Consider the following 23,345-nt stretch of genomic DNA (forward strand, 5'->3'; position numbering starts at 1 on the left):
CATGAAGAAAAGTATCTGAATTTCAATCCAGACTGAACCAGGAAAAACTAACATGAATATTTAATCTTGGCACAGGATCCTCCCCAGTGCATCCATCCCTGCCACAGAGAATTAATTAAAATACATGTTCCTACTGTACGTGGAAGATTATTAATTTATTCCCCAGTTGTAATTCATACGTGAGTATTAGAAAGGAGCCTATAAGTTTGCATCTGCCTGAGGATTATTTCTTCAAAGTTATCAGTACATGTCTCAGTTGGATGCGTATGCATTCCTTCATAAGTGGTCACTACAATCTCTTCATCTTTAGAATTGCGTTGGACTTGCTTCTTCACACTGCATCCATTATGGGTGCACTTGTAGTAACTTCTGTTCAAACAAATAAACCAACCAAATTCCATGATTATTTAGATATATATAAGATTTCATCTTAATTCTCAAAGCGAAATTAATCAGAGACATCAGACGAGATTATAAGTACTAACCTTGGAAACTTACTGTTCTTAACTGTCTTCTGCCCATATTTCCTCCATCGATAACCATCATCAAGTATGTCAATCTGACTCCTTGTCTGAAATGCATATCTATGCCTTGTAATCTCCTTATTTTCATTATCCCCATCAACCTTTCCACTTTTACTGCTTGAGCTTCCACCCTGATGAATTCCAGTTTTTGGTGAATTAATCCAACTTTCATCAAATTGGATTCCAGGATTTGCCATTTGCATTTGTAATGATGAAGAACAAGTGGATGGTTCTAAATGACGACCCTGCTGGGAGAAATATCTTAGCTCTCCATTTGAATTGAAAAGAAAAGATACAGAAGGAGCAGCGGCTTTGTTTATGCAATTATAGAAGAAAGTTGTAGAAAAAAGTAGGCGGCGTCCATTTTCACTTGCTAGTTACTCTAGAGAAAAATTGATACATTGAGAGGCTGATTTGCATCACAAACTGTGTATGGCGAAAGAAGATGAGTCGTAAACGGCACGATATCATCTGCAATCCACTCATATAGCAACATCATTTAAATCAAGAGGTGAATAATATACTAAAATTTCATACTTATATTAATTTTGATCATGATCAATATTTGTTTCGTAGCACAAAATTCAATATTCCTTGGCATTTCTCATTTTAAATTTTTTAATATTATCCAAAAAAAATTTATTAGTTAATAATCTATGCCATGCGCATTGTACACGTGAATTGTAATTTGTATCATTTCTTTTTCATTTTCTTGATTATAATTGAAGAGGAAACCAAAAGAGCCAGCCAAATATAATTGGGTATTAGCCACTTTCAATCCTTGTGTGAATTGAATCCAACACTAAATGACAATCTCTATGAATAATTTCATGAAACCATAAATGATGCTTAACTATGCTTTACAATAGGGCAAAAGTGGAGGACTTTCTTAAAGTTTATGTGCAGCATAATAGATGAATTAGAACAGTACCTCTCTATTTTTCGTTTGCACATGAACACCAGTAGTAGAAATAGTTAGTTAGGCAAGAATTTTGAAATTTGAGTGAGTTGAACGTAGACAATTTTGCTTAATTGGGTTAATATGTATTAAATAGAAAAGGCCTTTCACCCTGATGGTGCCAGGCATCAAGCAGGCAGGCAGGCAGGTTAGGCAGCACGCTTCAGTGGAATAATTTGCATTTTGTGGTGATGATAACATATATGTGCTTGGGTTGCCACCTCCACTGTTAGAATGCAAGGAAAACAAATTTAACGTTTTTATCCAGGGATTTTTTGTACTGTTGTTGCTGTTGTTTCATTTAATATCCAATCATTGATCCTTTTTCATCTCTTGGAAATTCAAAATGTCACTATGAAAATGGCAGGGTCATAAATGGACATTATTCTCCTGTAAAAATATATAATCTAAAATTATAGTATATTATTTATTAAAAAAAATCACTAACTTATTCAAGTTCTTTAATCATAAAAGATTGGGAATTAGTATCATTATTTGATTTTGAACCATTATCATGGATGCATCAAAAACTGTTGTTGAAGGGGAAAGAAGAGAAAGGAGAAAAGGGGAGAGGGGAAGGACCTATGACCAAAAACACACAGCTACAACTTCAAGTAATAAAACTACAAATATAAAATTGAAGTCTTTAGTTTAGCATACATAGTTCAAAGAGATCCATAAAAGCAAAGATTTGATAGCATCAAACTAAGCATGAAAAAAAAAATGAAAAACTCAAGATAAGATACGCTGTCTACTAGCAGAAAACAGGGGCCTCATTCTTTCTTAATGCCATTGGGGATTGGGCTGAGTTGTACTGCTGGAGAATTGGGCTGCTCTTCCCGGGTAACCATGCCATCACCAAGCTTTTGGAAGTAAGGATCATTAGGACCAAGCTTTTCCTTAAACCAGTTTGGAAAGCTAAAGCAAGCATTTCTCCACAGTTGTGCTATGTTTCTTTTGGGAGCACAACAGACTGGAAGAACGGGATGATGTATCCTGCCAATATGTGCCCTTATATTCCTTCTTTAAATTGATAAATGGGTTACTTGCCTTACCTTGCCAAATGAATGGCAGCCCTTTTTTCACTCCTGGACGCAGATGGTCACAGATCATCTGAAATCCACCTCCAATAAGCATTATAAAGGCTACATCAGCATCCTGGAGGTGCTAAGAAAGCTAATTTGGCTGTAAAAAGCGCAGGAAATGTATCAAGCATGTTTTATTTGTCAGGATCTTATCAATAGGAACAAACATATACTATGATATATGATGTCCACGAAAAATTAATTCCGATCCAACCACAAATAATGCATCCAATAATGTACTTGAAAAATAGTCAAAACTTCATATAACCTGCTTTTCTACATGGGCGGTGATAGGAAACTTTGCAGATGATTTCAACATTATCCAAAACAATGTGTTTTGCTGATTTTTTTAAACACTCATCTTCACTCTCTTTTCGAAAATAAAAATGTCTACTCTCCCACTGCCAATAATAAGTGACTAATTACAGAACAATGAGAAGCAGATGGGTGTGCTTGCCCAGGCATAGAGAATTGACTTCATTAGATTTGGCCTACCCTGTGGGGGTGGTAGGAATGGGATGGCTGCAATGCGAATTGCCAATGCCAAGTGCCAACCCAAATAATATTTACCAATACCCTAACAAAGCAAACATGTGATGGTGAGCTCTCACACACAAACTAACTGCTAATTCCAAAACGACAACAAAAAATCCAATTTCTTTCCTGCAAAGGAAAATCAAAGATGATCATTTTCTGCTAAAGGGAGATTTTCTTTTTGAATTCCATGATCAGCTTCTGCTTCACGAACGTCACCGGGTTAGAAAAATCTTTTTGACAAATCCTAATTTTCTTCGTCGTCCGTGACTCTGGTCCCCTTCACCTGCATCGTTTCACCATTTTCTCGTTACAGTAAGATGCTACTCTAATTTTTAGTTTACTGCCAGTTGCTCATTTTTAATTTAATTTCCATTTAGACTGGATTGTTTAAGACACCAACTGAAAGCAAAGCCCAAAAATTGCATAAAATGAGTAAGAAATAATACTAATTTTGCTAGTCACTGTCAACAGCAATAATGCAAAGTGATTAATAGTTACAATTTTCATCATCTGAACCTTATCACTTATGCTCCTCAGAATATTACCACCCAAAGCAACTCAATTCCATTAAAAACCATACAAAAACAGAACCCAGTATTACAAGTTTTCCTCCATCTACAGAATAAGTAATTTTCCGAGAAAACGATTTTTTTTCTTTCCCTTTTTTTTTAGCAGGTAACTGCAAGAACCGAAAATCCCATCTTAAATGCCCGGACCCCAAAGACTCCATAAACGAGATTTTAATAAACCCATCACGTCCGGTAAAACCTTCCTGGCCAAACCCTTGTGGTTAGCACCCAAAGCTTGTCCTGTCACCATCCCCATTTTCAGATTCCTTGTCATCTTTCCCATCTTTTCTCCACAGACAACTCCATTTTCCTTCACAACTCCACCTTCAGTGTTCTCTGGCATCATCACCACCTCACATTCATCTTCACCCACCGATGTTTCTGCTTCCGCCTCTGGTTTATTGACAGAAATATCGGATTCAACACTGGCCTCAATCGCCTTGTTACCTCTCTTTCTACGTCTAGCGTGTTTACTTGGAGACTCATTTTGGAGCAAATGATCTTCAAACGCTTCAATAACTTGGTGAATTAGCTCTCTGTTTGGAGAAGAGTCCCATCTATACCAAAAACTGGTGTAACAATCGAAACACCCACATTCGAAAAGGGGGACCTTTTGGACACATTTCTTCTTTCCATTGGCGTTGGTGGTTTTGCAATTGTTCTTGGAATGATGTTGGTTAGTATTGAAACAAGAATATGGGTGGGTGGTGGTGGTGGAGATAAGGGACCGTGCTATCAAGTAAGCCAAAACTTCACGGTCGTGGTTTGGGAGAGATAAGGCTAGGGCTAAGATGGCCACTGGGAGTAACTTTAAAACAGAGTCGGGATCTTTATATGAAGATGAGGATGGTGGTGAAGAGAGGAAAGGGTACACATTGCCTTTTCTCTTAAACTTCATCTCTTTGTGGTTCATCGCTTTCTTTCTTCCTTCGTCTTTCTGGATAATAAAGATGGTTATTTTATTGAGAAAGGGGGTATTTCGTCCATCATCTCGAGTCCCAAGAACTGGCCGATGGGACCAAGGGGTTGCATTGTTTAGGGTAGTGGGAGATACGAGAGAGGGATTTTGGCAGTTTAACACTCCCAAAAGCCTTCTACTTTAAAGGGTACGTCGTACCACGGCCACGGGCTATTTAACCAGCCTCTCTGTATCTCGATGGAGTATTGAGCGTGCATGGTGCTGCTTTATCTTTCAGTTTTCAAAGTGAGATTCGCAAATTCATAGAAACGAACAATGTTTTCTTGTCCTTGCAGGGTTAACGGAAAATGGGATCTCACTCAGTTTTCAACCAGCAAAATACTAGTAGGGTTATGGGAAACCAATTAGATGAGTTCCATTCCAGCCAAAATTTAAAAATGATCCAACTAGATATGTGCAGAGACTTGTTGCTCCCACTTTTAGCATGTGAATGAATCTATTTTAACATTATACATTGAATTCAATGAAATTTAATCACCAAACGCAATCACGAAAGGTAATTATCAATTATATATAGAACTTGGCCAATTCACTAGACATATGAAATTTGTTACGTTGTGTGGAACTATCGAACATATATTAATTCTCTAAAATAAGTAAACACACATCAATCGTTGCATTCCAAAATTGGCTCCATTACCAGAGCATATGCATCAGACAAAGGGCACCAACAAAATTGGGCCGAGCCTAAGTTCCGCCAAGGATTCGATCATATTGAAGCCTGTATCTCTTCCAATGTTTTCCTTTGGACATTTGAGTTCTATCAATTTCTAGGCCCAATTGGTTTCTTATCGTCGTCATTTGGATTGGCCACCATCTTACTTGGATGCTCCATTACATTTGCCTCACATCGAAAACTCGAAACAATATCACTAAATCTTGCTCGTTGGAGACAATTTAATTGCATGACTAACCACCCATTACATTACCCCTTCATCTCTATATAATTTTTACTATATATATATTCCCTTCACCTTCAATCAATTATATGATAATAAAGTCCGAGACCACTTAATCACAGCATTCTCATATGCAAGCATATGCAAGTGTCGAATCTTAACTTCTTTTTTGTAATGGGCTACACTCGCGTGACTGATGAAGAATAGGGTGAATTATGTGTCTATGGACCTCAACATAAAAACCTTCAACTGGTCTTGGCCTCTTGATTGATATTGGGTGTTGCCTCGTTGGCTCCACTAGGTTGCGACAAATGTTATTTAAGTGGGACCAAAATGGGATAAAAGAAGACATCATCACATGGACGGCCAATCAAATAATCTCACCATGATATGTTAAGCTTTTCCTGGACACAATCACATTTGATTTCATTGGGATCACATGTTTTTTGAATAAGCTTGCGAGTCGAAACAAAAGTTTTACTTCACTCTAATTGCGCATTTGCTTTGCTGATTTCTGCTGCTTAAGGGTCATTGGAGTACATTTGATTGTGGATGAATGAGAAACATAACGAAAGGAGACATCGATAATTGATAATATTACACAGAAAAGGCACGTAGCCGCTCGAATGTAATGTCCCTTTCAATGTTTCTGAAGTTAGTTAGATTACATGACACCAACCCATTAACGTTGATTCCTCTTATTGGACTTTTGAGCCAAATCTATTAATTCTGATATTACAGTCACAGAAGGATATTTTTTATTCTTTAAAGATAACGAACTATTAAGTCAATTTCGAATACTCACTGAGCTTAATTATTTTGAATTTTAAATTAGCATATTCTAATTATATTTTATTCTTATATGAAAATCTTAATAAAGAATAGGATAAATTAGGGGAGAGCATTTAGTCGGTTCGATTTCAAACCGAACCGAATACCAAAAATTAAAAAATTGAATTGCTTAAGAATTTAATCCGAATCGAATCAATCATCGAATGATAACCGAACCAAACTAAATAAAAAAAAATATCGGTTTGGTTCGGTTCCATTGCATTAAACAAAAAATATTAGAATTTTTATTCTTTAGGTTGGGCTATGCATCTTGGGCCGGGTTATGCATATTAGGCTTTGAGGCTTATACATCTTGGGCTGAAAAATTATTTGAGCCATTTTACTATTCAATTTAATCGGTTTTAACAGATAAAAAATCGAACCAAACTGAAAATCAAACATATTAAGATTTTCAAACCGAATCGAATCGATAAAACTAAAAAATCAAATTGATTGAACCAAAATGGCTCAATTTGGTTTAATTTTTTGGTTCACCAAAAGCTACACAGCCCTAGGATAAACTATCCCAAAACTTTAAATATATTATGAGACAATGATCAACATTAGTTAACTTGGTTATAAAATAAATTTGTATTTAATTTCATATTTTTCATATGAAAGAGTACAGAGAAAATAAAACAAATATAATTTCATTCTAAAAGTTAGTACAAGAAAAAATGATTTGCTCAAGTTTTATACTTAGCATTAATTTTTATCTCAAATCAATATGGTATAATACACTCTTTACATGTTCAAATATGAACATCTAAAATGTGAATTTTATAAATATAAATATTTGTGAATAGCTCAATATTAAAATAGATAAATTCTAATATCATATAAAGAAAATAAACTGATCTTAACTTTACACCAAAATTAATTTAAAAAGAGGAGATTTTATCAAGTATTATATTTAACATAAATTTTTTATTTTAAACTAATATAAAGTGATGTACTATTTACATTTAATCATAAATATTTATAAATAATTTAATATTAAAATAAGATAAATTTCAATACGATATTAAAAATTAGACTTAACTTATTAAATGAAAAAACAAACTAGTACAAGATAAAAAACTTGACACAAATTCCTTATTCTAACCAATACGAGACGTTTGAAAACTGTTTAAAATCAGAACTCTAAAGCCTAATTAATCATTGTCGTTGACCAATGAGACCCCATCCCCGACATGCTTTAAAACAATTTTCTATTCAATATATATGGTCTCTGGCCATCCACCTGGCCTCTAGGCCCAGATTTGAGGCCCAAAATGTCGAAGAATACGTTTACTCTTTTCATATTAATTGTCTGCTTTCTTTCCACGTTCTTGAAGATGATTAAAAAGTTGTTGGATTTATCTCTCGTGGGCTGAAAATGGAAACAGCAAGTGTAACCCTAGAGTCTGCATACATGCATGCAGTGCATCAGCTGCCGACCACCATTTCTTGCCTATCCACGTGTAAAATTTTATTTGAGGTGATTTAACGCAACAGGGGCACAGTGAAAAAGGTGGATGATTTGGTTCCCATTTTGGGAGTTTTTGTTGTAACAGCAAATCCACAGTGTTTTAAATATGTGAAGTCTAGTCTTACTTGCCGAAAGCCCTTGAATTTTCTGGGCTACATGTGGGATTTTGGTGGACCATGAGCCACCAACTCTTGAATATATATGGTGCGTGATTATGACATGTCGGCCATTAAGAAGGTTAATTAGTTGAGTGGGAATGAATTAGAGGTCCAGAAACTTCAGATTATTCGTAAATGGGACGTTCTGTACATTATCTTGTTGCATGGCATTAGGCAAACTCACATGGAGAGGTTGAATGAGGTTTCTAATGAGAATGATCGAAGTGTTAGATAATAATAATAATAATAATAATAATAATAATAATAATAATAATAATAATAAATATTTTGGATTTGAAAATTTAAAATAGAATATATAGATTTTCATTATATAAAATTAACGAATGATTATAATCAAATGAATTTCATATATTTTTTTAATAATATTTTTCCAAGAAGACATTTTTCACAGTATAACACTTTATATCATCTTGATTTTGCATGCGTTGTAGTACATGTCAGTCAATAATGCAAGCATAGTACATCGCAATTTTCAAATTTATATGTATTCATGTGCACTATCATTAATTAACTAACACATAATTTCAAGTACATATGTGGTTGAGAGCAAAGGCTGCAATCATCATGTGCTATCTCTTAGAAAAGTTGAACAGTTAACCAGTGAAGGAAATCAATTTTATAAGATAGAAAATAGATCGGAGAAATTGAAGAGAGAGATAAGATTTTTATGATTTATCATATTTTAATATATTTTATATTTTAAATTTATAATAAATTAAATTTAAACAAAAATTTTCGTGAAATATACTCCTATTGTTTTTCTTTATCCAGCTGAAAGAAGAAAAGGAAAGGCCCATATGGCATGTGAGTGTGAGTGCACCAAAATAATTAGTGATCAAGGTCTTCAGTACTGCTTTATATTGTGGATTGCTAGGCATGCAGGGCCTCCTTATTTTATCATCTTATTATGGTGACTTGTGACACAGAAATCATATCTTATTATAGGTTGCCATATTGGAAAAAAGCACTATTTAATCAAATGAGTGTTGTATGCTCTTATTCGACACAGTTGGCTCAAGTGGTCTTTTAAATTTAATTAAACATTACGTGCCCACATGGAATGTGTTTATACATATATTAAAATTATATTACCTTAATTAACTTTTGTCCACTAGATGGGCATACCACATCACCTGCAAATATACAGTAAGGGTATATATGCCTAGCTCCTGCAGGTATTGAACTCTTGTCTTTGATATAGAAAGCCACGTAAACTGTCCCTTTCCCGTTTGTTACTTTTATCTTTACCCTATTAATTAACATGGGTTCCCTGCTAAAGAAATGTGACTCAAATTATTTTAGCCTGGGTAACTGATATTTTTAAGAAACTTCGATTTGCTTTCTTGCTGACGAAAACCTTTCCTTTGTTTTCTTTATCGGCTCCTGGAAGTGCCGAGTAGCTAAAAACCCTTGTTATTTTGTTAGTCTTTTTGTTTTATTGGCCTCTATAATTTCCGTATCTTAGAGATCTTCTGGGTTTCACGACTCCTCTCTCCGTATATGTTCATCATTTTCGTCGGTCAAATTGACACGGAATCAATGCAACAGATCTATGAGATTTTTGCTTTTTTCCATATACAGTGAAGTTCTTGACGTATTTGCCATAATGCTTGATCTTATGCTAATGTTTGTAGGAGGACGGAAAATGACAAAATTATCTCTAACCTATATGAAGTCAAATAGTTTTAGAGAGTAAAAAATTCGTTTCTCTTTAATTCTTCCTGCTTGTATGAATTCATATCTAGATTAATATCTTTTTTTTTACTCTCACTTTTATTGATGATATAAGAAATATAAATATATATATTATTACTGTTAAATAAGAAAAGAAGTGACTTGATTCTAGGATTAATGCTGTGGATTCATGAGCTGGTTTTAATAGTGAAGCTCTGACGATTATTAAAGAATGGAAGAGGCATAAAAATCTTCCATGATTCAAAGTTATCTTAACTTCTATTGAAAAGGCTTAAACTTTAAATCGCATCAACCATGTATGAATATGATGGAGAAAGTGTCTTGTAGTTAGTTACCTGGAAGAAAAATTAATAGTGTGTAATTGATCATTATCAATAATTAATTTCTACTAGGACAGAGAATATATATTGATGAGAAACCTTATCTTATCCCCAATAATAATGGTACTTATGAATATTGTTGCTTAAATATATCTGCAATGCTGACGATCGAGTTAAAGGGCCATTAATAAAGCTTCTGAATTATATAAAAAATATTCTCATCTAATGTGAATGTTTAATAAATTATGTAATCCAAAAAGCGATCCATTATATCAAAAGCTATATATCTCAAATCACAGTCATGTCATATATATTTTGTTTGAGCTTTTGATTCCCTTTTATCACCAAAAAAAATTTATCTCATGAATAATATCCAACAGAGTCCCTTCCAAATTCTTCATGATGCCCCATTTATCCTCATTTCATGATTTTGGAGTCAAAATATCATTTATCATCCTTTGAAATTTTGATGCCCTAATTTGTCTTGTATTTGATACCCAAAATTCTATTGTGTCAAATCCTATATGTAACTCCAATCAAATTTCAGTTAAAATTAAAATTATGATAGCTCCCACATATATAGTTTTAAAGAAGGTGGCTTCTAAAAATACCTGTGTTTGGTGTCAAGGAAAGTATTAATTTTTATTTAAGCTCTTTGGTTTGGTGGTTGTCTGAAGCCCAAGAAATCAGAGAGGGTTGAGGCAATGTGTAAGGTTGAGATGCTCAGATGAATGTGTGATGCGAGTTTGGTTGTCAAAAAGAATCTCCAAGCACCAACCACCATCAAATTTGCATGCACAGGAGTTTGGTAATTATGATGCTGGACGCCTTATTTTCTGCTAGTTTTACGACTAATCTGTATTTCATTTTTACGACCATAAAGTTTCAAATAAATTAATAAAAGGATGTGCCAATCAGTACTATCCCTGAATGGATTTTGGCTCACCCCATTAACATATAGGGTCAAAAGCACTCCCCAAACTAAAGAGGTATTAAATAGTTTTGTTGAAGTTGTTAATTGCTGCCACTTGACCTATCGTTTCTGCATTAATTCCAAATTGTTGGTTACCATTTCACCAGGTTTTGAAAATATTTTGGTTTAGAGAAACAAATTGAATTACCATGCTTGTACAACCACTATGGCCCATTGAATGTGGTACTAAAAAAATAAACAAATGTGGGGCAACTCTAACCAATTTAATATATATTCAGTGCTCCATACTTGGCAGTCATAAGACAATGGTGGAAATGTTTATAGACAGCAGCTGTTGTCAAAGGTACAACTCATTACCATCCCACAACTGTTTGTCCAAATCAGACTCTTCCAAGTGCTAATCTTCACCAGTATAAAGTTCTACCCACAAAGCAACCATCGCCCAATGTCTGGTTCGGTCACTGTAATAAAATAATTCTCATACAGAAATTATTAAATAATTTAGATTTTGCAATTTTTATTAATATGCATAGGATACCTCCAATTCTACAGATTCTGAATGAAACTTGCTAGTTTGCAAAACAACGTTGGTCGCTTCTTGTTGACAACGCTGATGATGAAATCCTATCCATTGATCAACACTACAGTTTGGTGGAACCACGGTGAAAAAGTAAATTACCATTATGAAAATGTAAAACAAATTTTCTTTGAGATTACTTTTTAAAAAAATGGCCAAAAGAAAAAAGCCCAAAAGAGCATGTAACGTCCTGGTACCATTTGTCTCAAGCAGCTCCTTCCCACACTGCACGTGCCCCTTCCAAAATGCCCCCGTAATTTCATTTTGATGATGATCATGATCATGGTATAGTAGCCTACTAGATCTGATGGTCCTCAGCTCATAAAAAGGTATAGAAACTGAAGTAAGTTATAGACGCAGACACAGAGAGAGAGAGAGAGAGAGAGAGAGTAACCAAATCCTCCATACACAAAACTGTGAGAGAGAGAAAGAGACGGAAGCGCTTCAGAGTTCAGAGTTTATCTCCACTCACTCAGTACTTTTGAATCCAAAAACCAGGCAAATGGGGGAGGTCTTGAAGCTCTGCAATGAATCTTTTTGCTTTTATTTTATCCTTTCCTGTTTCTTTTTTCATGATTTCTGATTTGGGGTTCGTGTTTGTGTAGGAGGAAAAGAAGCCCGCGGCAGAAGAGAAGGATATGGAGGAGAAAAAGCCAGAGGAACCAAAGAAACCAGAAGGAGACAAGGCTGAAAAGAAAGAAGAAGATAAGCCAGCAGATAAACCACCAGCAGAAGAAAAGAAAGAAGAGAAAAAAGCAGAGGTTTCAAAGGAATCACCTCCACCTCCACAAGAAATTGTCCTAAAGGTTTACATGCATTGCGAGGGTTGTGCCCGCAAGGTCCGCAGATGCCTAAAGGGCTTTGAAGGTTAGTGTTTTTTGTTCTCTCTTTTGCTATAATAGCCTTATTCTTCTCTGATTCATTCATGACGGTGCTTTGGTGGCTTTTTCCAGGAGTTGAAGATGTAATCGCTGATTGCAAGACTAGTAAGGTGGTTGTAAAGGGAGAGAAGGCGGATCCATTGAAGGTTCTAGAGAGAGTTCAGAAGAAGAGCCATAGACAGGTGCAGCTTATCTCTCCGATCCCAAAACCGCCGTCTGAGGAAGAGAAAAAGGCGGCTGAAGAAAAGGAGAAGCCAAAGCCTGAAGAGAAGAAAGAAGAGGTTTTTACTCTTTTAGTCCTTTTCTTGTTTCTTTCATTTTATTTTTTTGGTGATTCATATTGCGTCTAATTCAAATGTTAAGATCATTTGCTTGAATGTGCAGCCGCCGGTGATCGTAGTGGTCCTAAAGGTTTACATGCATTGTGAAGCCTGTGCAATGGAAATCAAGAAACGGATACAAAGAATGAAAGGCATGACCTTTTTCTGTTTCTTTTTGTTCTTTTTCAATTTAGTTTATAGTAAAGTGCCTAAATTTTTTTGTGGCCTTACTGCAGTTTTGGTTCATGTAATTTCTCTTCAACTTTTGTGGTTAGATTGATTGGTGATTCACGTTTTTTACCTTTTTTTTTTAATTTAAAGATAATAGTAAGTTATTGTCTTTGCTACCTTTTGAATCTCTCAGAAAAGATTTCAGTCCCTTTCTAATTCTTAAAATCATTTCCCATATTATATTTAATCATTTCGATAGATTCCATTCTATTTCTTCCGATTGAAATCTAAAAATTCAATGGATTTCCAGTACCTCAATCAAATCCCACCAGCCCCACATCATAATTGTTGGAAAGCTCGAATTAAATGGAGCAAAATCTGAATCTTGAAATGCTTCTCTTGTAGGTGTGGAATCAGCTGAGCCAGATCTAAAGAGCTCACAGGTAACAGTGAAGGGAGTGTTTGATCCTCCAAAACTCGTCGAATACGTGTACAAGAGAACAGGCAAGCACGCGGTTATAGTGAAACAGGAAGCAGAGAAAAAAGCAGAAGAAGAGAAAGGCAAAGAATCCAAAGAAGAGAAAAAAGACGAACAAGGTAGTGGGGGTGGTGGTGACAAAGAAAATAAGGGTGGTGAACAGGAAGAAAACAAAGAAAAGAAAGAAAGTGAAGGCGAGGCCAAACCAGAGGCGGCACCCACAGAAGAGACCAAAGTGGTGGAACTGAAAAAGAATGAATATTACTATTACCCACAAAGGTACGCCATGGAAATGTATGCCTACCCTCCTCAGATCTTCAGCGACGAGAACCCCAATGCATGTTCTGTAATGTAAAAAGTTTATGGATTCGGGGGCAATATGGGATTTTAGGAAAATGGGTGATAATCATATGAACTGTAGAATTTTGTGATGTATTTTTTTTTTCCCGATCAACTTGTCGTATAAAAATAACAATATATAAAAAAATATTTTAAACCTTGTGCTTTAATAATATATAATTATACTAGTATTATTATTTAATTTATTAAGAACATTATTTAGGTCTTCATTCGTACTGTTTAAACAAATGGGTTGAAAATGGATATAGTGTTAGTGATTTGGTAAAATGATTGGGAGATGGACCCATTGCTTTGCTAGGCTCAGTTGAGCTCTTTGCGTCCACCAAATTCACAAGAACAAAAAGCGGGACATGAATGGTGGGAAGGAAAGAAAGAGATCGAGAGTATCGATATAGTCATCTGTTTTGTTTATTTTCACAAAAATTGATAAAATAATATATATATATATATATTTATATATATATATATAAAATATAGCTCATCATAAAAAAATAAATCTAATAATTGAAAAGTTTTTTTTTTTGAAAAAAAGAATAAAACTTAAAAAATTGGCCAAAAAAAAAAAAAGCAATAACCTTTCCCGAATTGAAAACTTTGTAAAATCTCTTTCAAATTGAGCTACGCCCTTTCTCTGCCAAAGATCTGCTCAAACCATCACCACCTACCCATTTAGAGCAGACTCAGCTCCACCCAGGTTTCGTCAATTCACACTCGCTCACTCCACCTTCCTCCTCAACCGCGATCTAATCACTGAACAAGACCATCAAATCTTCAAGAGCAACCGATGAGCTTTTCGTACAGATGAAGGGTTTTCGTACAGATGAAGGCGCCATTTGGATTAATCATTGAATACAAGATAATCATAGTGATAATTCTTTGATAATGATAGCTGATAGCTGATGATAGCTGTTTTATATTAAGTGTTTGGTAAAATTATATTTAGCTGTTACTGTTAATATGTGAAATGACTAATAAGGATATATATCATATAATTTATTTTATTATTTTAATTAATATAAAATTATAAATTTATTACATTATATTATTTATTTTATTATTAAATTAAATATATAATTATTAAATTAATATATTATATTATTTAAATAAATATATAATTATTAATCTTTTATATTATATCATTTATTTTATTATTGAAATAAGAAAATAATTATTTTTTAAGATAATTAAATAATTTTAAAAATATAGATAAAATAATAAAATAATTATTATTGTTAATGGAAAAATTTATAATTAATTTTAAGTTATTGGATATAAATAAATATTTTATATTTTATGTTATTAATAAAAAATATTTTAACAAAGTTGAAATATATTAATTAAAATATTAAAATTACAAATAAAAAAATAAAAATATTAATAATATTAATTTTCAAGTTAAATAAAAAAGGATAATATGGTCAAAATAAAAAATAAAATCAGATCAGTTATCAGCTGATGAGAAACAACTTTAAAAATAGAGCTGATACAAACTGCAGCTGATGGGTATCATATCAGTTGTCCATCAGCTATCAGCTCTATTTGTTTAAACTTGTCAAACACCATAATTTACCTGTTTGAGTGTCTATCAGCTACCAGCTGCACCCAACAGATAAACCAAACACCCCCTAAAGTTCATACCCACCTCTGCAGCTGCGGTCCATCCTGCCTCAAGCTGTTTTCTTTGTTTCTTTGTTAAAATGAAAATATTTTTCACCGAATGGTCTCCAGTTCGAATATCGTCAGACACAATTATAAATACTTTTCAGTTAAAAAAATAAAAGAAATTTATGAATTTAATTTTTTTTTATTTTTACAAATTATTATTTATTAAAAATGTTAAATTTTAATTTATTTATTAAATCTATTATATTAAAAAAATATTATTTTATATTAGAATAATTTAATTTTACAATATTATTTTTTTTATAAAATTTAAATCATAAACTTCAAAATGTTAAACAACAAATCACAATAATTTATCTCTCCCTATATATGGAGTTTTTTTGTTTCCCATAATTATACGAAGTGGACCACCTTAGTGGAAAGGTTTAAGAGCTTGAAACATTGGTCAAATCTCGGCAACAAGCACTCCCAATTAGCTTCCACAGTTCTGGAGGCCGACGCTAGCACCGCATCATCAACATCTGGAAACACCACAACAAAACTGATAAAACCATTGCCAACCTTAGTGACACTTTTGATGTTACTTTTGAGATATGTGGCATCTTTTTTTGACAGTGTGGATGGCGTAATTGATATGGATAGAATCAGGATGGGAAAAAAAGACAAAATGGGATGGAGCCAATTTTCTGCCTTTTTTTTTTTTTTAATTATAATGCATTGGCTTGAATTATCTCTGATTATCCTTCATCTCCATTTGGACAAAAAAATATTTATATAAAAAGATAGATAATTACATATTGTAAGAATTTTGATAAGAAAAATAGTTGCATTAAAATTTTAAATTGTAGGAATTAGATTGAAAAATAGTTACGTTAAAATTTTATATTGCAAAAAAATTATTTTAGCTGATTAAAATTAAGCTGAGTTGATAGTTTTTACATTATAATTTTTTTTATATAAATTATAATAAAATTATTAAAATAATAATATTGTAAACAATTATTAAATTGAGTATTTAATCTAATGGCAAGAGATAGTATTCCAAATCAAAGGTTAATTCTGTCTGTCATGCAATTTTATTTTTAAATGAATAACTGGACAATTATTTTAAATTATTTTCAAAATAAATTTTATTATAATAAAATAAATGAATAACAAATTAAAAATAAAATATATTTTTAAATATATTTTGCATAATAACTTTTTAATTAATCAATTTTTTTAATTAGAAAATTATTTTTTATCATTAAAAGATCAATGAGTTTTTCATATTTTTTTTTTATAAAAAATAAAATTAAAATTTTACTGAAAAATTTATATGCATAAACAGCCTTAATTATCCCTACCTGCACTGCGGATTTGGTATGCAGAGCGACAAGGCAACCTTATAATTTTTCTGTAAAATCGCCACCATTGTTTACCGCAAGCAATAGTTTTCACCTTGATCTTGGATACATCACTTTTAGAAGACCACAAACCTTCCTCAAAATTTCACAAAGAAAATTCAATAATAATCACTCGAAACAAGAAATCCATTTTCCCAAGAGGGCTCATAGGAACCTCTTGTATCACTCAAATGGTTGTGTTCTGTTATTCCTCGGTAAGAAGTAACCATGCAGAAAACTGAGAAAAGGCACGCAAAATTAAATGACATCGGATTGGGTAATGAGTGTGAAATCTGGAAATGCTCAAAAAAGCCTGTGCACAGATTAATTGGTGCTCGTGGTACTCATCAATCTTTTGAGTTGAGAGAAAATATGTATGTGTGTTTTTATGGCCCAATACACATGAATGCCTATTTCCTGATGGAAATTCTATTCATGTTTCAAATATCAACTTTAAATTTGAGTTACTTCGTCTTTCTAATAAAGAAGCTAACAGTGGAGATGGGGAAATTAATTATGTTCCACCAACTATATGTATAGAGTTGAAGTTTGCAAATATTTTGGAAACTTGGGTCAATCTCAGTCTTTTTCTTTTCCTTTTCCCGCAAATCAATGATGAAGCTCAGGTAGGTTTAGAGAAATCCCACTTTATAAATGTAATTGATCGAATCCCACTTTATAAATGTAATTTCTTCTCATGACATGATGATTTTTTTAGAAGGAAGAGATTGATCGAATAGAACAAATGGAAGTATTATGACAATGAAGAATAACAACTTCTGAATCCTGACAATATTTGCTAGTATTAGTGGGTTATGGCGCAAGATCGTGGGCTCACTTATATGGGGACTCGAATGATTGTAGAGAGAGAGATTCTTAACCACCATACATAATAGCTTGCCAAGGATATTAGCACATGCGATGCCCTATTTTTGTTAGTGTATATTGAAAGTATCATGTCGAGAGTTGTGCAAACAATGTTTAATACAAACTTAATCATGGCTTCATATACATTATATAGCAGGCCAGTAACACTAAACCCTTTTCACCAGCTATTGTGACTGCTTCTGCCCGAGATTCGGCCATCACATGCCAATTCCAGCCACAGATTAATTTCTTGTTTTTGTTTCTTTTGTTGAGGTTAAAACATCCCAAAGCTAGAGAAACATATTTATACAATTCTGAGTCTCATCTCAGGAAATGTGTCCTAGCCTCTTAGGTAGGCATTACCCTTCAGTATATTGCATTGGATATGCCTTTCCATGATTATTATATAATAAATCATTTAAAGTATATATATATGCCAAGTTGAAGGCTGCAGGCTCCAGTAAAGCGAATGGGTAATTTGTTTTTTTAGCAGTTCCCTATGCCTAACCTTTTTACTAACATTTTCCTATTACATTTAATTAAAATTTTATGATTTTATAATATGACTTCTAATTAATCATTAAATATTTAATTATTGTCCTTGGTAATATGACTTCCACCCATTAAATCTTTAACGTCGACTAATGTAAGAAAAATAAAATATCAATAGAAATTTTGCTTGTGCAAATTTTGCCAAGTGAAATGGATTGAGCAGCGGAAATAAATTGGAGAGGTTGTTAAGAGAAGTGTAGTTGAATTGAAAACATTAATAGCTGGATTTGGAAGGGTGGTGGATTAATCACTCCATCTAAGTAAGGAAATGGTCCCTTTCTAATAGCAATTGCTCACAATGATGAAATCATATTTTTGTAAATTTCTTGGCAATGGATACAAAACTAGTGCTTGTTTTTCTTTAGAAAGACGGTCCTCTCCTTTACAACTTTGTCCTACCATCCACATCTTTCTTTCCTTATCCTTTTTCTTTCCCTTGATCCTCATCTTCTTCTCTGGGAATTGTGAGTGCGACTTTGAATTAAATTTATTCTCAAAAGAGCCACATCTCGTTACACCTTCTAACCTAGAGAGTCTCACTATCTTGACTAAAAGTTCATGGATCGATCTTGAGAATTTCTGGGGAATTTAGAGAGCATTCTTTTTTAGTTTCCTACATAGAAAAACATTTTCTCAATAAATCTCAATAAAGAAACACAGTGTCAATAATTTCTTACATGAAAACAGTTGCATTAATTGCTAAAAGAAACATAAGAGTAACAAGGAAACAGTTGACGGGTTTGGACCATTAGTCAATCTCGATCACCGAGGACTAAGGAGCTCTTTAATATAATAATAATCGTACTTCTTATTGCTCACGTAATTCTATAATACTAGGAGTCTCGCAATCGTTGATATTTGTCTACAACCCATACTTGCCCTTCCTTCTATCACTGTTTGCCTTATTTACTTATTATTTTTTTAATAGGCTTTCTTTATTTAATTGTAGTAGTAGTACTATTTTGTTTATATTCTAATAAATAAATCCAGACGGTGGTCCAGAAACAGAGAGGCCATCTTCCAACATTATAATATCATTAATGCTATGAACTACAGCTGCCATTTTGCGCTGGGTAGTTTCAAATATCTTCCCCATTTTTTAATCCGTTGTGCTGCGCATGGTGACATTAATTTTGAGATTATTAATCCCTAATTACATTCTAATCATAAAATCATTATTATTAATTTAATAATAATTAATTAAAAATATTTTAGGTTATATATATATATATATATATATATATATATATATAAAGAAACATCATTATTATTCAGTGGTAAAGGAGAACGAGAAGAGAGTTAGAGCAGACGCGAGTTGATGGAGCCTAGAGGGGATTCTACACTAAATTTGGCTGACAAGAGCTTGAGAGGTTCACAGTACAGGCTTTTGCATATAATCTTTTTGGTACAACTGCAATCTTTCTTTATCTTTTACTTCAATTTTACGAATTTGCTGATGAGTCCTCATCATACTACTTTCAGAATTACGCCGCAAACGCTTCTTCCGTGTCAAACTCGTTCTTATACTTCCAATCCAGCACCATCACGCAACTGATCCAAAAGGTTTTTGCCGCTTGACGTGGCATGAAACCCCGTTCCCGTACAGAAAAAACCTGCAGTTCACCTCACCGGTGACGTCGACTGAATATTCGTGCTACTCAGTTGGCTCGTGACGTGGATTGTCTGAAAACGGAGGTAGCAGAACATGATGATATTGGTAGAAGGACCCCACGTGATGGGTCCTTTGCATTTATTTATGGCTTGATGGAGCCCATGTGATGGTCCTTGGCTCTCTGTCCTGTTCTTTTACTATTTTCGTACTTCTCGGTTGCTTGTTTATCAGCTGCTAATCTTCTAGCTAATTTTATTAGCAAAATTATTATTGACAAAAATTATTAAAAAAATTTAAAATTAAATTTAATATACTTTAATTATAAAAATATTAAAATAATAAAACTCCCCTAAACTGTTGTCTATGTACTTCCCATTTTGCACTGTCATATAATGCATTATTCAATGCCATATTTTAATCCTCGAAGTACATTCTGTAGCTTTCAGGGAAAAAAAAAAAAGTATATTCTAACTTCCCGCTCAAAATACTGCTGCCTACAACAATAACAACAAAGTTTTCTTTCTGTTAACTATTTATTTTTTCTATCTAAATTCTACTCAGTTTGTCATTAGTTAGATAGGAAATGACAAAAATAATCTCATGCGGCGTTTAGGAATGAATGAAAGCAGTAATGTTCAAAAGTACTTTGCATGGTAGAGAGTTTCTTTATTATGTGAATAGAAAAAAAGGAGTAATTTTATTAAAGCTGGAAAGGGCTTCGGAGCGAGGAAGGGGAATGGCAATACTAATACGTAAAGTTTATGGCCTCAAGGAAGAGTGGGATAGGTAAGTGTGGGTTCCCATGGGGGATCTATAGACCATATAGGTGGATCTGTGTAGCGTAGTGTAGCTTTTTGTTTAGTTTGGGTCCACAGCTCCATATGGCTAATAATATAATAATAAATACTAAAAAAAAAAATATCTGCATTTGATTGTGGTTGTTTTGCGATGAAGTTGGAGTCTTGCATTTTTATTTATATCTTTTATTTGTGGAAGTTTTAATATATGTGGTCACGTGACGCTTGTCAATAAAATAGTAATTGCAGTTTTCCGTTAGGTGGGCACGGCTGTGGAAAGTAACATGACGGCTATTTATATAAGATTAATGGGCTAGAAAAGGAAAATTGGTCAGTGTGACAGCGACTAAGTTTGTCTTGTCTACGCACCCATTCTACTCTTCTGGACCATTTTAGTATAAATTCTACCAATATTTACACCTGATTAGGATAGGTAAATTAATCAAATATACATATGGAGGATGGTTATCAAATAATTTTATATACTACAATAACACAACAACATCTTTATTAAAAGATTATATGAATCAGATTGATATAATTATTATGTAAATATGAACATTTGATTTTGTTAAATACGAAATCGTTTTGGACTAAATTAATAATTGATCCATTTGACAATATGTAATCATATTATGAGAGTAAAATTCCACTTTGGGTTGGGCTGTTTTCCAAGTAAAAGATCATAATTGAAACGTAAATCTGAGTCATTTCGGCCTGAATGTCATTTCAGAATATTATGGCAACTACCATTTTCCAGAGAAGGGATATTGAGATCAATCACACCATCATCAGACAATAGAAAAGTGATCCCTTGTTGATAATGACTGTTTTCACGATTAATTCTAGTGGTTAATTAAAAGCCTCCCAATTTTAACTGGAGGGTAGCAGAAATCAAGGTATTTGGAATGAGAACACACAACATCCTACTTTTTGGAAGACAGCGAATGCCAGGCAGGTTCCTTCTTCTTTTGCTGTTGACTTTCAGGATCAAGCAGTTTTTACCGTTAATCTGAACCTGAAGTAGTGGGGTTTATACTCAGTTACCAAAATAATAAAGGAAAAGAAGATTATTTAGTACACTTAATATACATATAGTCGCATATCTTTTCTTTAAATATATGTCTTTTTTTTTAAATAAAAAATAAAATTTATAATGAGTATAATTTTTAAATATTTCACAATAATTTTCCACATAATTAGTCATCAGTGAAGTTACATATATAGCGATTCCACTGTAGTCCGTCAAACGTAAGAGCCTTTTTCTTTTCTATGGAAGCAGACGAAAGAGCTTACCGTTTTGGACAATGTCAGAAGGAATTAGTTGAGCATGGCCTACGTATCAAGTACAATACAGGTTCAGTGCAAAATTGTGGGCTTCATATGATTCAATCTGCAACCTACAAATACGGCCTCAGAAGGCTTAGGGCTTACCACAAATATATTGAATATATCTTATGCAGGCTGCAGGTCCAAACTGTTGTACACTTGGGAGAAAAGAAAATAATGAAGTAATTTTATTCACATCAGATTTTTTTTGGGATCATTTCGGCACTAAACGTGAAGCCCATCGCAAATTATTGCAGGTTTACAGTAATTTGCCCTGATATATATAGGAGTATAATAACTCCTATAATCATGCACACTATCATACTTGACGTGCTTGCAAAAATGTGCAAAGCCCATGGATTCGTCCTGTACCTCAAAACAAATGGATGGAAACATACAAATTGGACAAGAAAGATGAGCAAGTTCATTCCATGTTAAAATTACTGACATTACCCTGGTGTTTAGTTTGGATTGTCATTGATCTGTTCTTGCTCACACTCTCTCTGCTTTGTCGTTTTGCTTTCCTAGCAAGTGCGTATATTCTAGGTCTGCTTGTATATTGCACGAGTTATTAATCGAATCTGACTTCAGATGCGTTTGTTCAGGACTCCAGCAGATTTGAATTGTCAACACTCTCACCGATACTCCATGCTAGTCAAATTGTAATCTTCCAGGACATTTATTGGCACACTTTATGTTGAACATGACCAAATTTTAGTAAATTTTTTTTTGAACTAATGAATTTATTTTTCTGGGTACTAGAAAATTACCTCCAAAATCCATCCAATTTATTTGAAATTATTTAGGTGCAGATTGGCATCCATATCGCTCCATCTTGGCTGCATTGAATAGTATATACTCATTGTAATTACTTGTCATCCCCTAAGAAGCGGAAGTTACAGCTTACGATTTATTATCGTACTCACAGCTTATCGATTTTTACAACATCGTTGTTATACCTACAATTTGCAATGCTATTACTCTTGTATCACAATTGTTCTCGGATTTTCGAAAGCTTTCTTGTTTCTCTGTTCTTGATCACACGTGCTGTACTCAGATAGTATGAGTTAATTACATTTAAGCTAGGAATCATTAGTTTGCACTTCACTTGAAACATGGAGATGATGCGCCTTGCTGTTCTTGTTATGATCTCTTGGGTATTATAATCTTGAATTATTATCCGGCAAGGCCAGAGCTTTTAAATGGTTAAGTGCAGTCTCCTGCAGCAGTGTTCCCATCAAAATATATTGTGTTAATTTATTTGAAGGTTGGTGTCGATTTCCAGAGCATTACTGGCCAAAGAGGAGTAAATGCAGTTATATGGAAAAATAGAAGGGGCTTGGCATTGATTAAAAATAAAATGTACTGAAGATTGTTCAGTAGTTTGAAAATGATGACAAAGCTATTGGAAC

The 23,345-nt window shown here is 33.5% G+C and overlaps 3 protein-coding genes and 1 long non-coding RNA gene across 5 annotated transcripts; 2 read left to right on the forward strand and 2 right to left on the reverse strand.

The window, feature by feature from the left end:
• Nucleotides 1–2: 2 nt before the first annotated feature.
• LOC110671897 (probable WRKY transcription factor 75) lies at nt 3–1,020 on the reverse strand. 2 transcript variants are annotated; one of them, XM_021834518.2, is made up of 2 exons: nt 486–1,020; nt 3–369 (listed from the first exon to the last, which is right to left on the reverse strand). In XM_021834518.2, the coding sequence occupies exons 1-2, from the start codon at nt 725–727 to the stop codon at nt 174–176; spliced, it is 438 nt and encodes a 145-aa protein (XP_021690210.1). In that variant the 5' UTR covers nt 728–1,020; the 3' UTR covers nt 3–173. The 2 variants fall into 2 exon arrangements, with proteins under 2 accessions (XP_021690210.1, XP_021690211.1); XM_021834519.2 differs by having other exon boundaries at nt 202–369; nt 499–959.
• A 1,071-nt stretch (nt 1,021–2,091) lies between these two features.
• Nucleotides 2,092–4,942, reverse strand: LOC131171959 (uncharacterized). The gene has a single exon (XM_058132603.1). The coding sequence runs from the start codon at nt 4,584–4,586 to the stop codon at nt 3,807–3,809; it is 780 nt and encodes a 259-aa protein (XP_057988586.1). The 5' UTR covers nt 4,587–4,942; the 3' UTR covers nt 2,092–3,806.
• A 6,933-nt stretch (nt 4,943–11,875) lies between these two features.
• LOC110671932 (heavy metal-associated isoprenylated plant protein 7) lies at nt 11,876–13,904 on the forward strand. The gene is made up of 5 exons (XM_058132604.1): nt 11,876–12,069; nt 12,164–12,425; nt 12,512–12,720; nt 12,824–12,911; nt 13,336–13,904. Exons 1-5 carry the CDS (start codon nt 12,061–12,063, stop codon nt 13,761–13,763), a joined length of 996 nt encoding a protein of 331 aa, XP_057988587.1. The 5' UTR covers nt 11,876–12,060; the 3' UTR covers nt 13,764–13,904.
• Nucleotides 13,905–19,464: 5,560 nt separating this feature from the next.
• Nucleotides 19,465–20,071, forward strand: LOC110671925 (uncharacterized). Its single transcript, XR_002498178.2, has 2 exons — nt 19,465–19,600; nt 19,678–20,071. It is a non-coding gene; the product is annotated as an uncharacterized LOC110671925 (long non-coding RNA).
• The last annotated feature ends 3,274 nt before the right edge of the window (nt 20,072–23,345 follow it).

Source organism: Hevea brasiliensis, chromosome 13 (genome assembly GCF_030052815.1).
Source record: "Hevea brasiliensis isolate MT/VB/25A 57/8 chromosome 13, ASM3005281v1, whole genome shotgun sequence".
Classification (NCBI taxonomy): domain Eukaryota; kingdom Viridiplantae; phylum Streptophyta; class Magnoliopsida; order Malpighiales; family Euphorbiaceae; genus Hevea; species Hevea brasiliensis.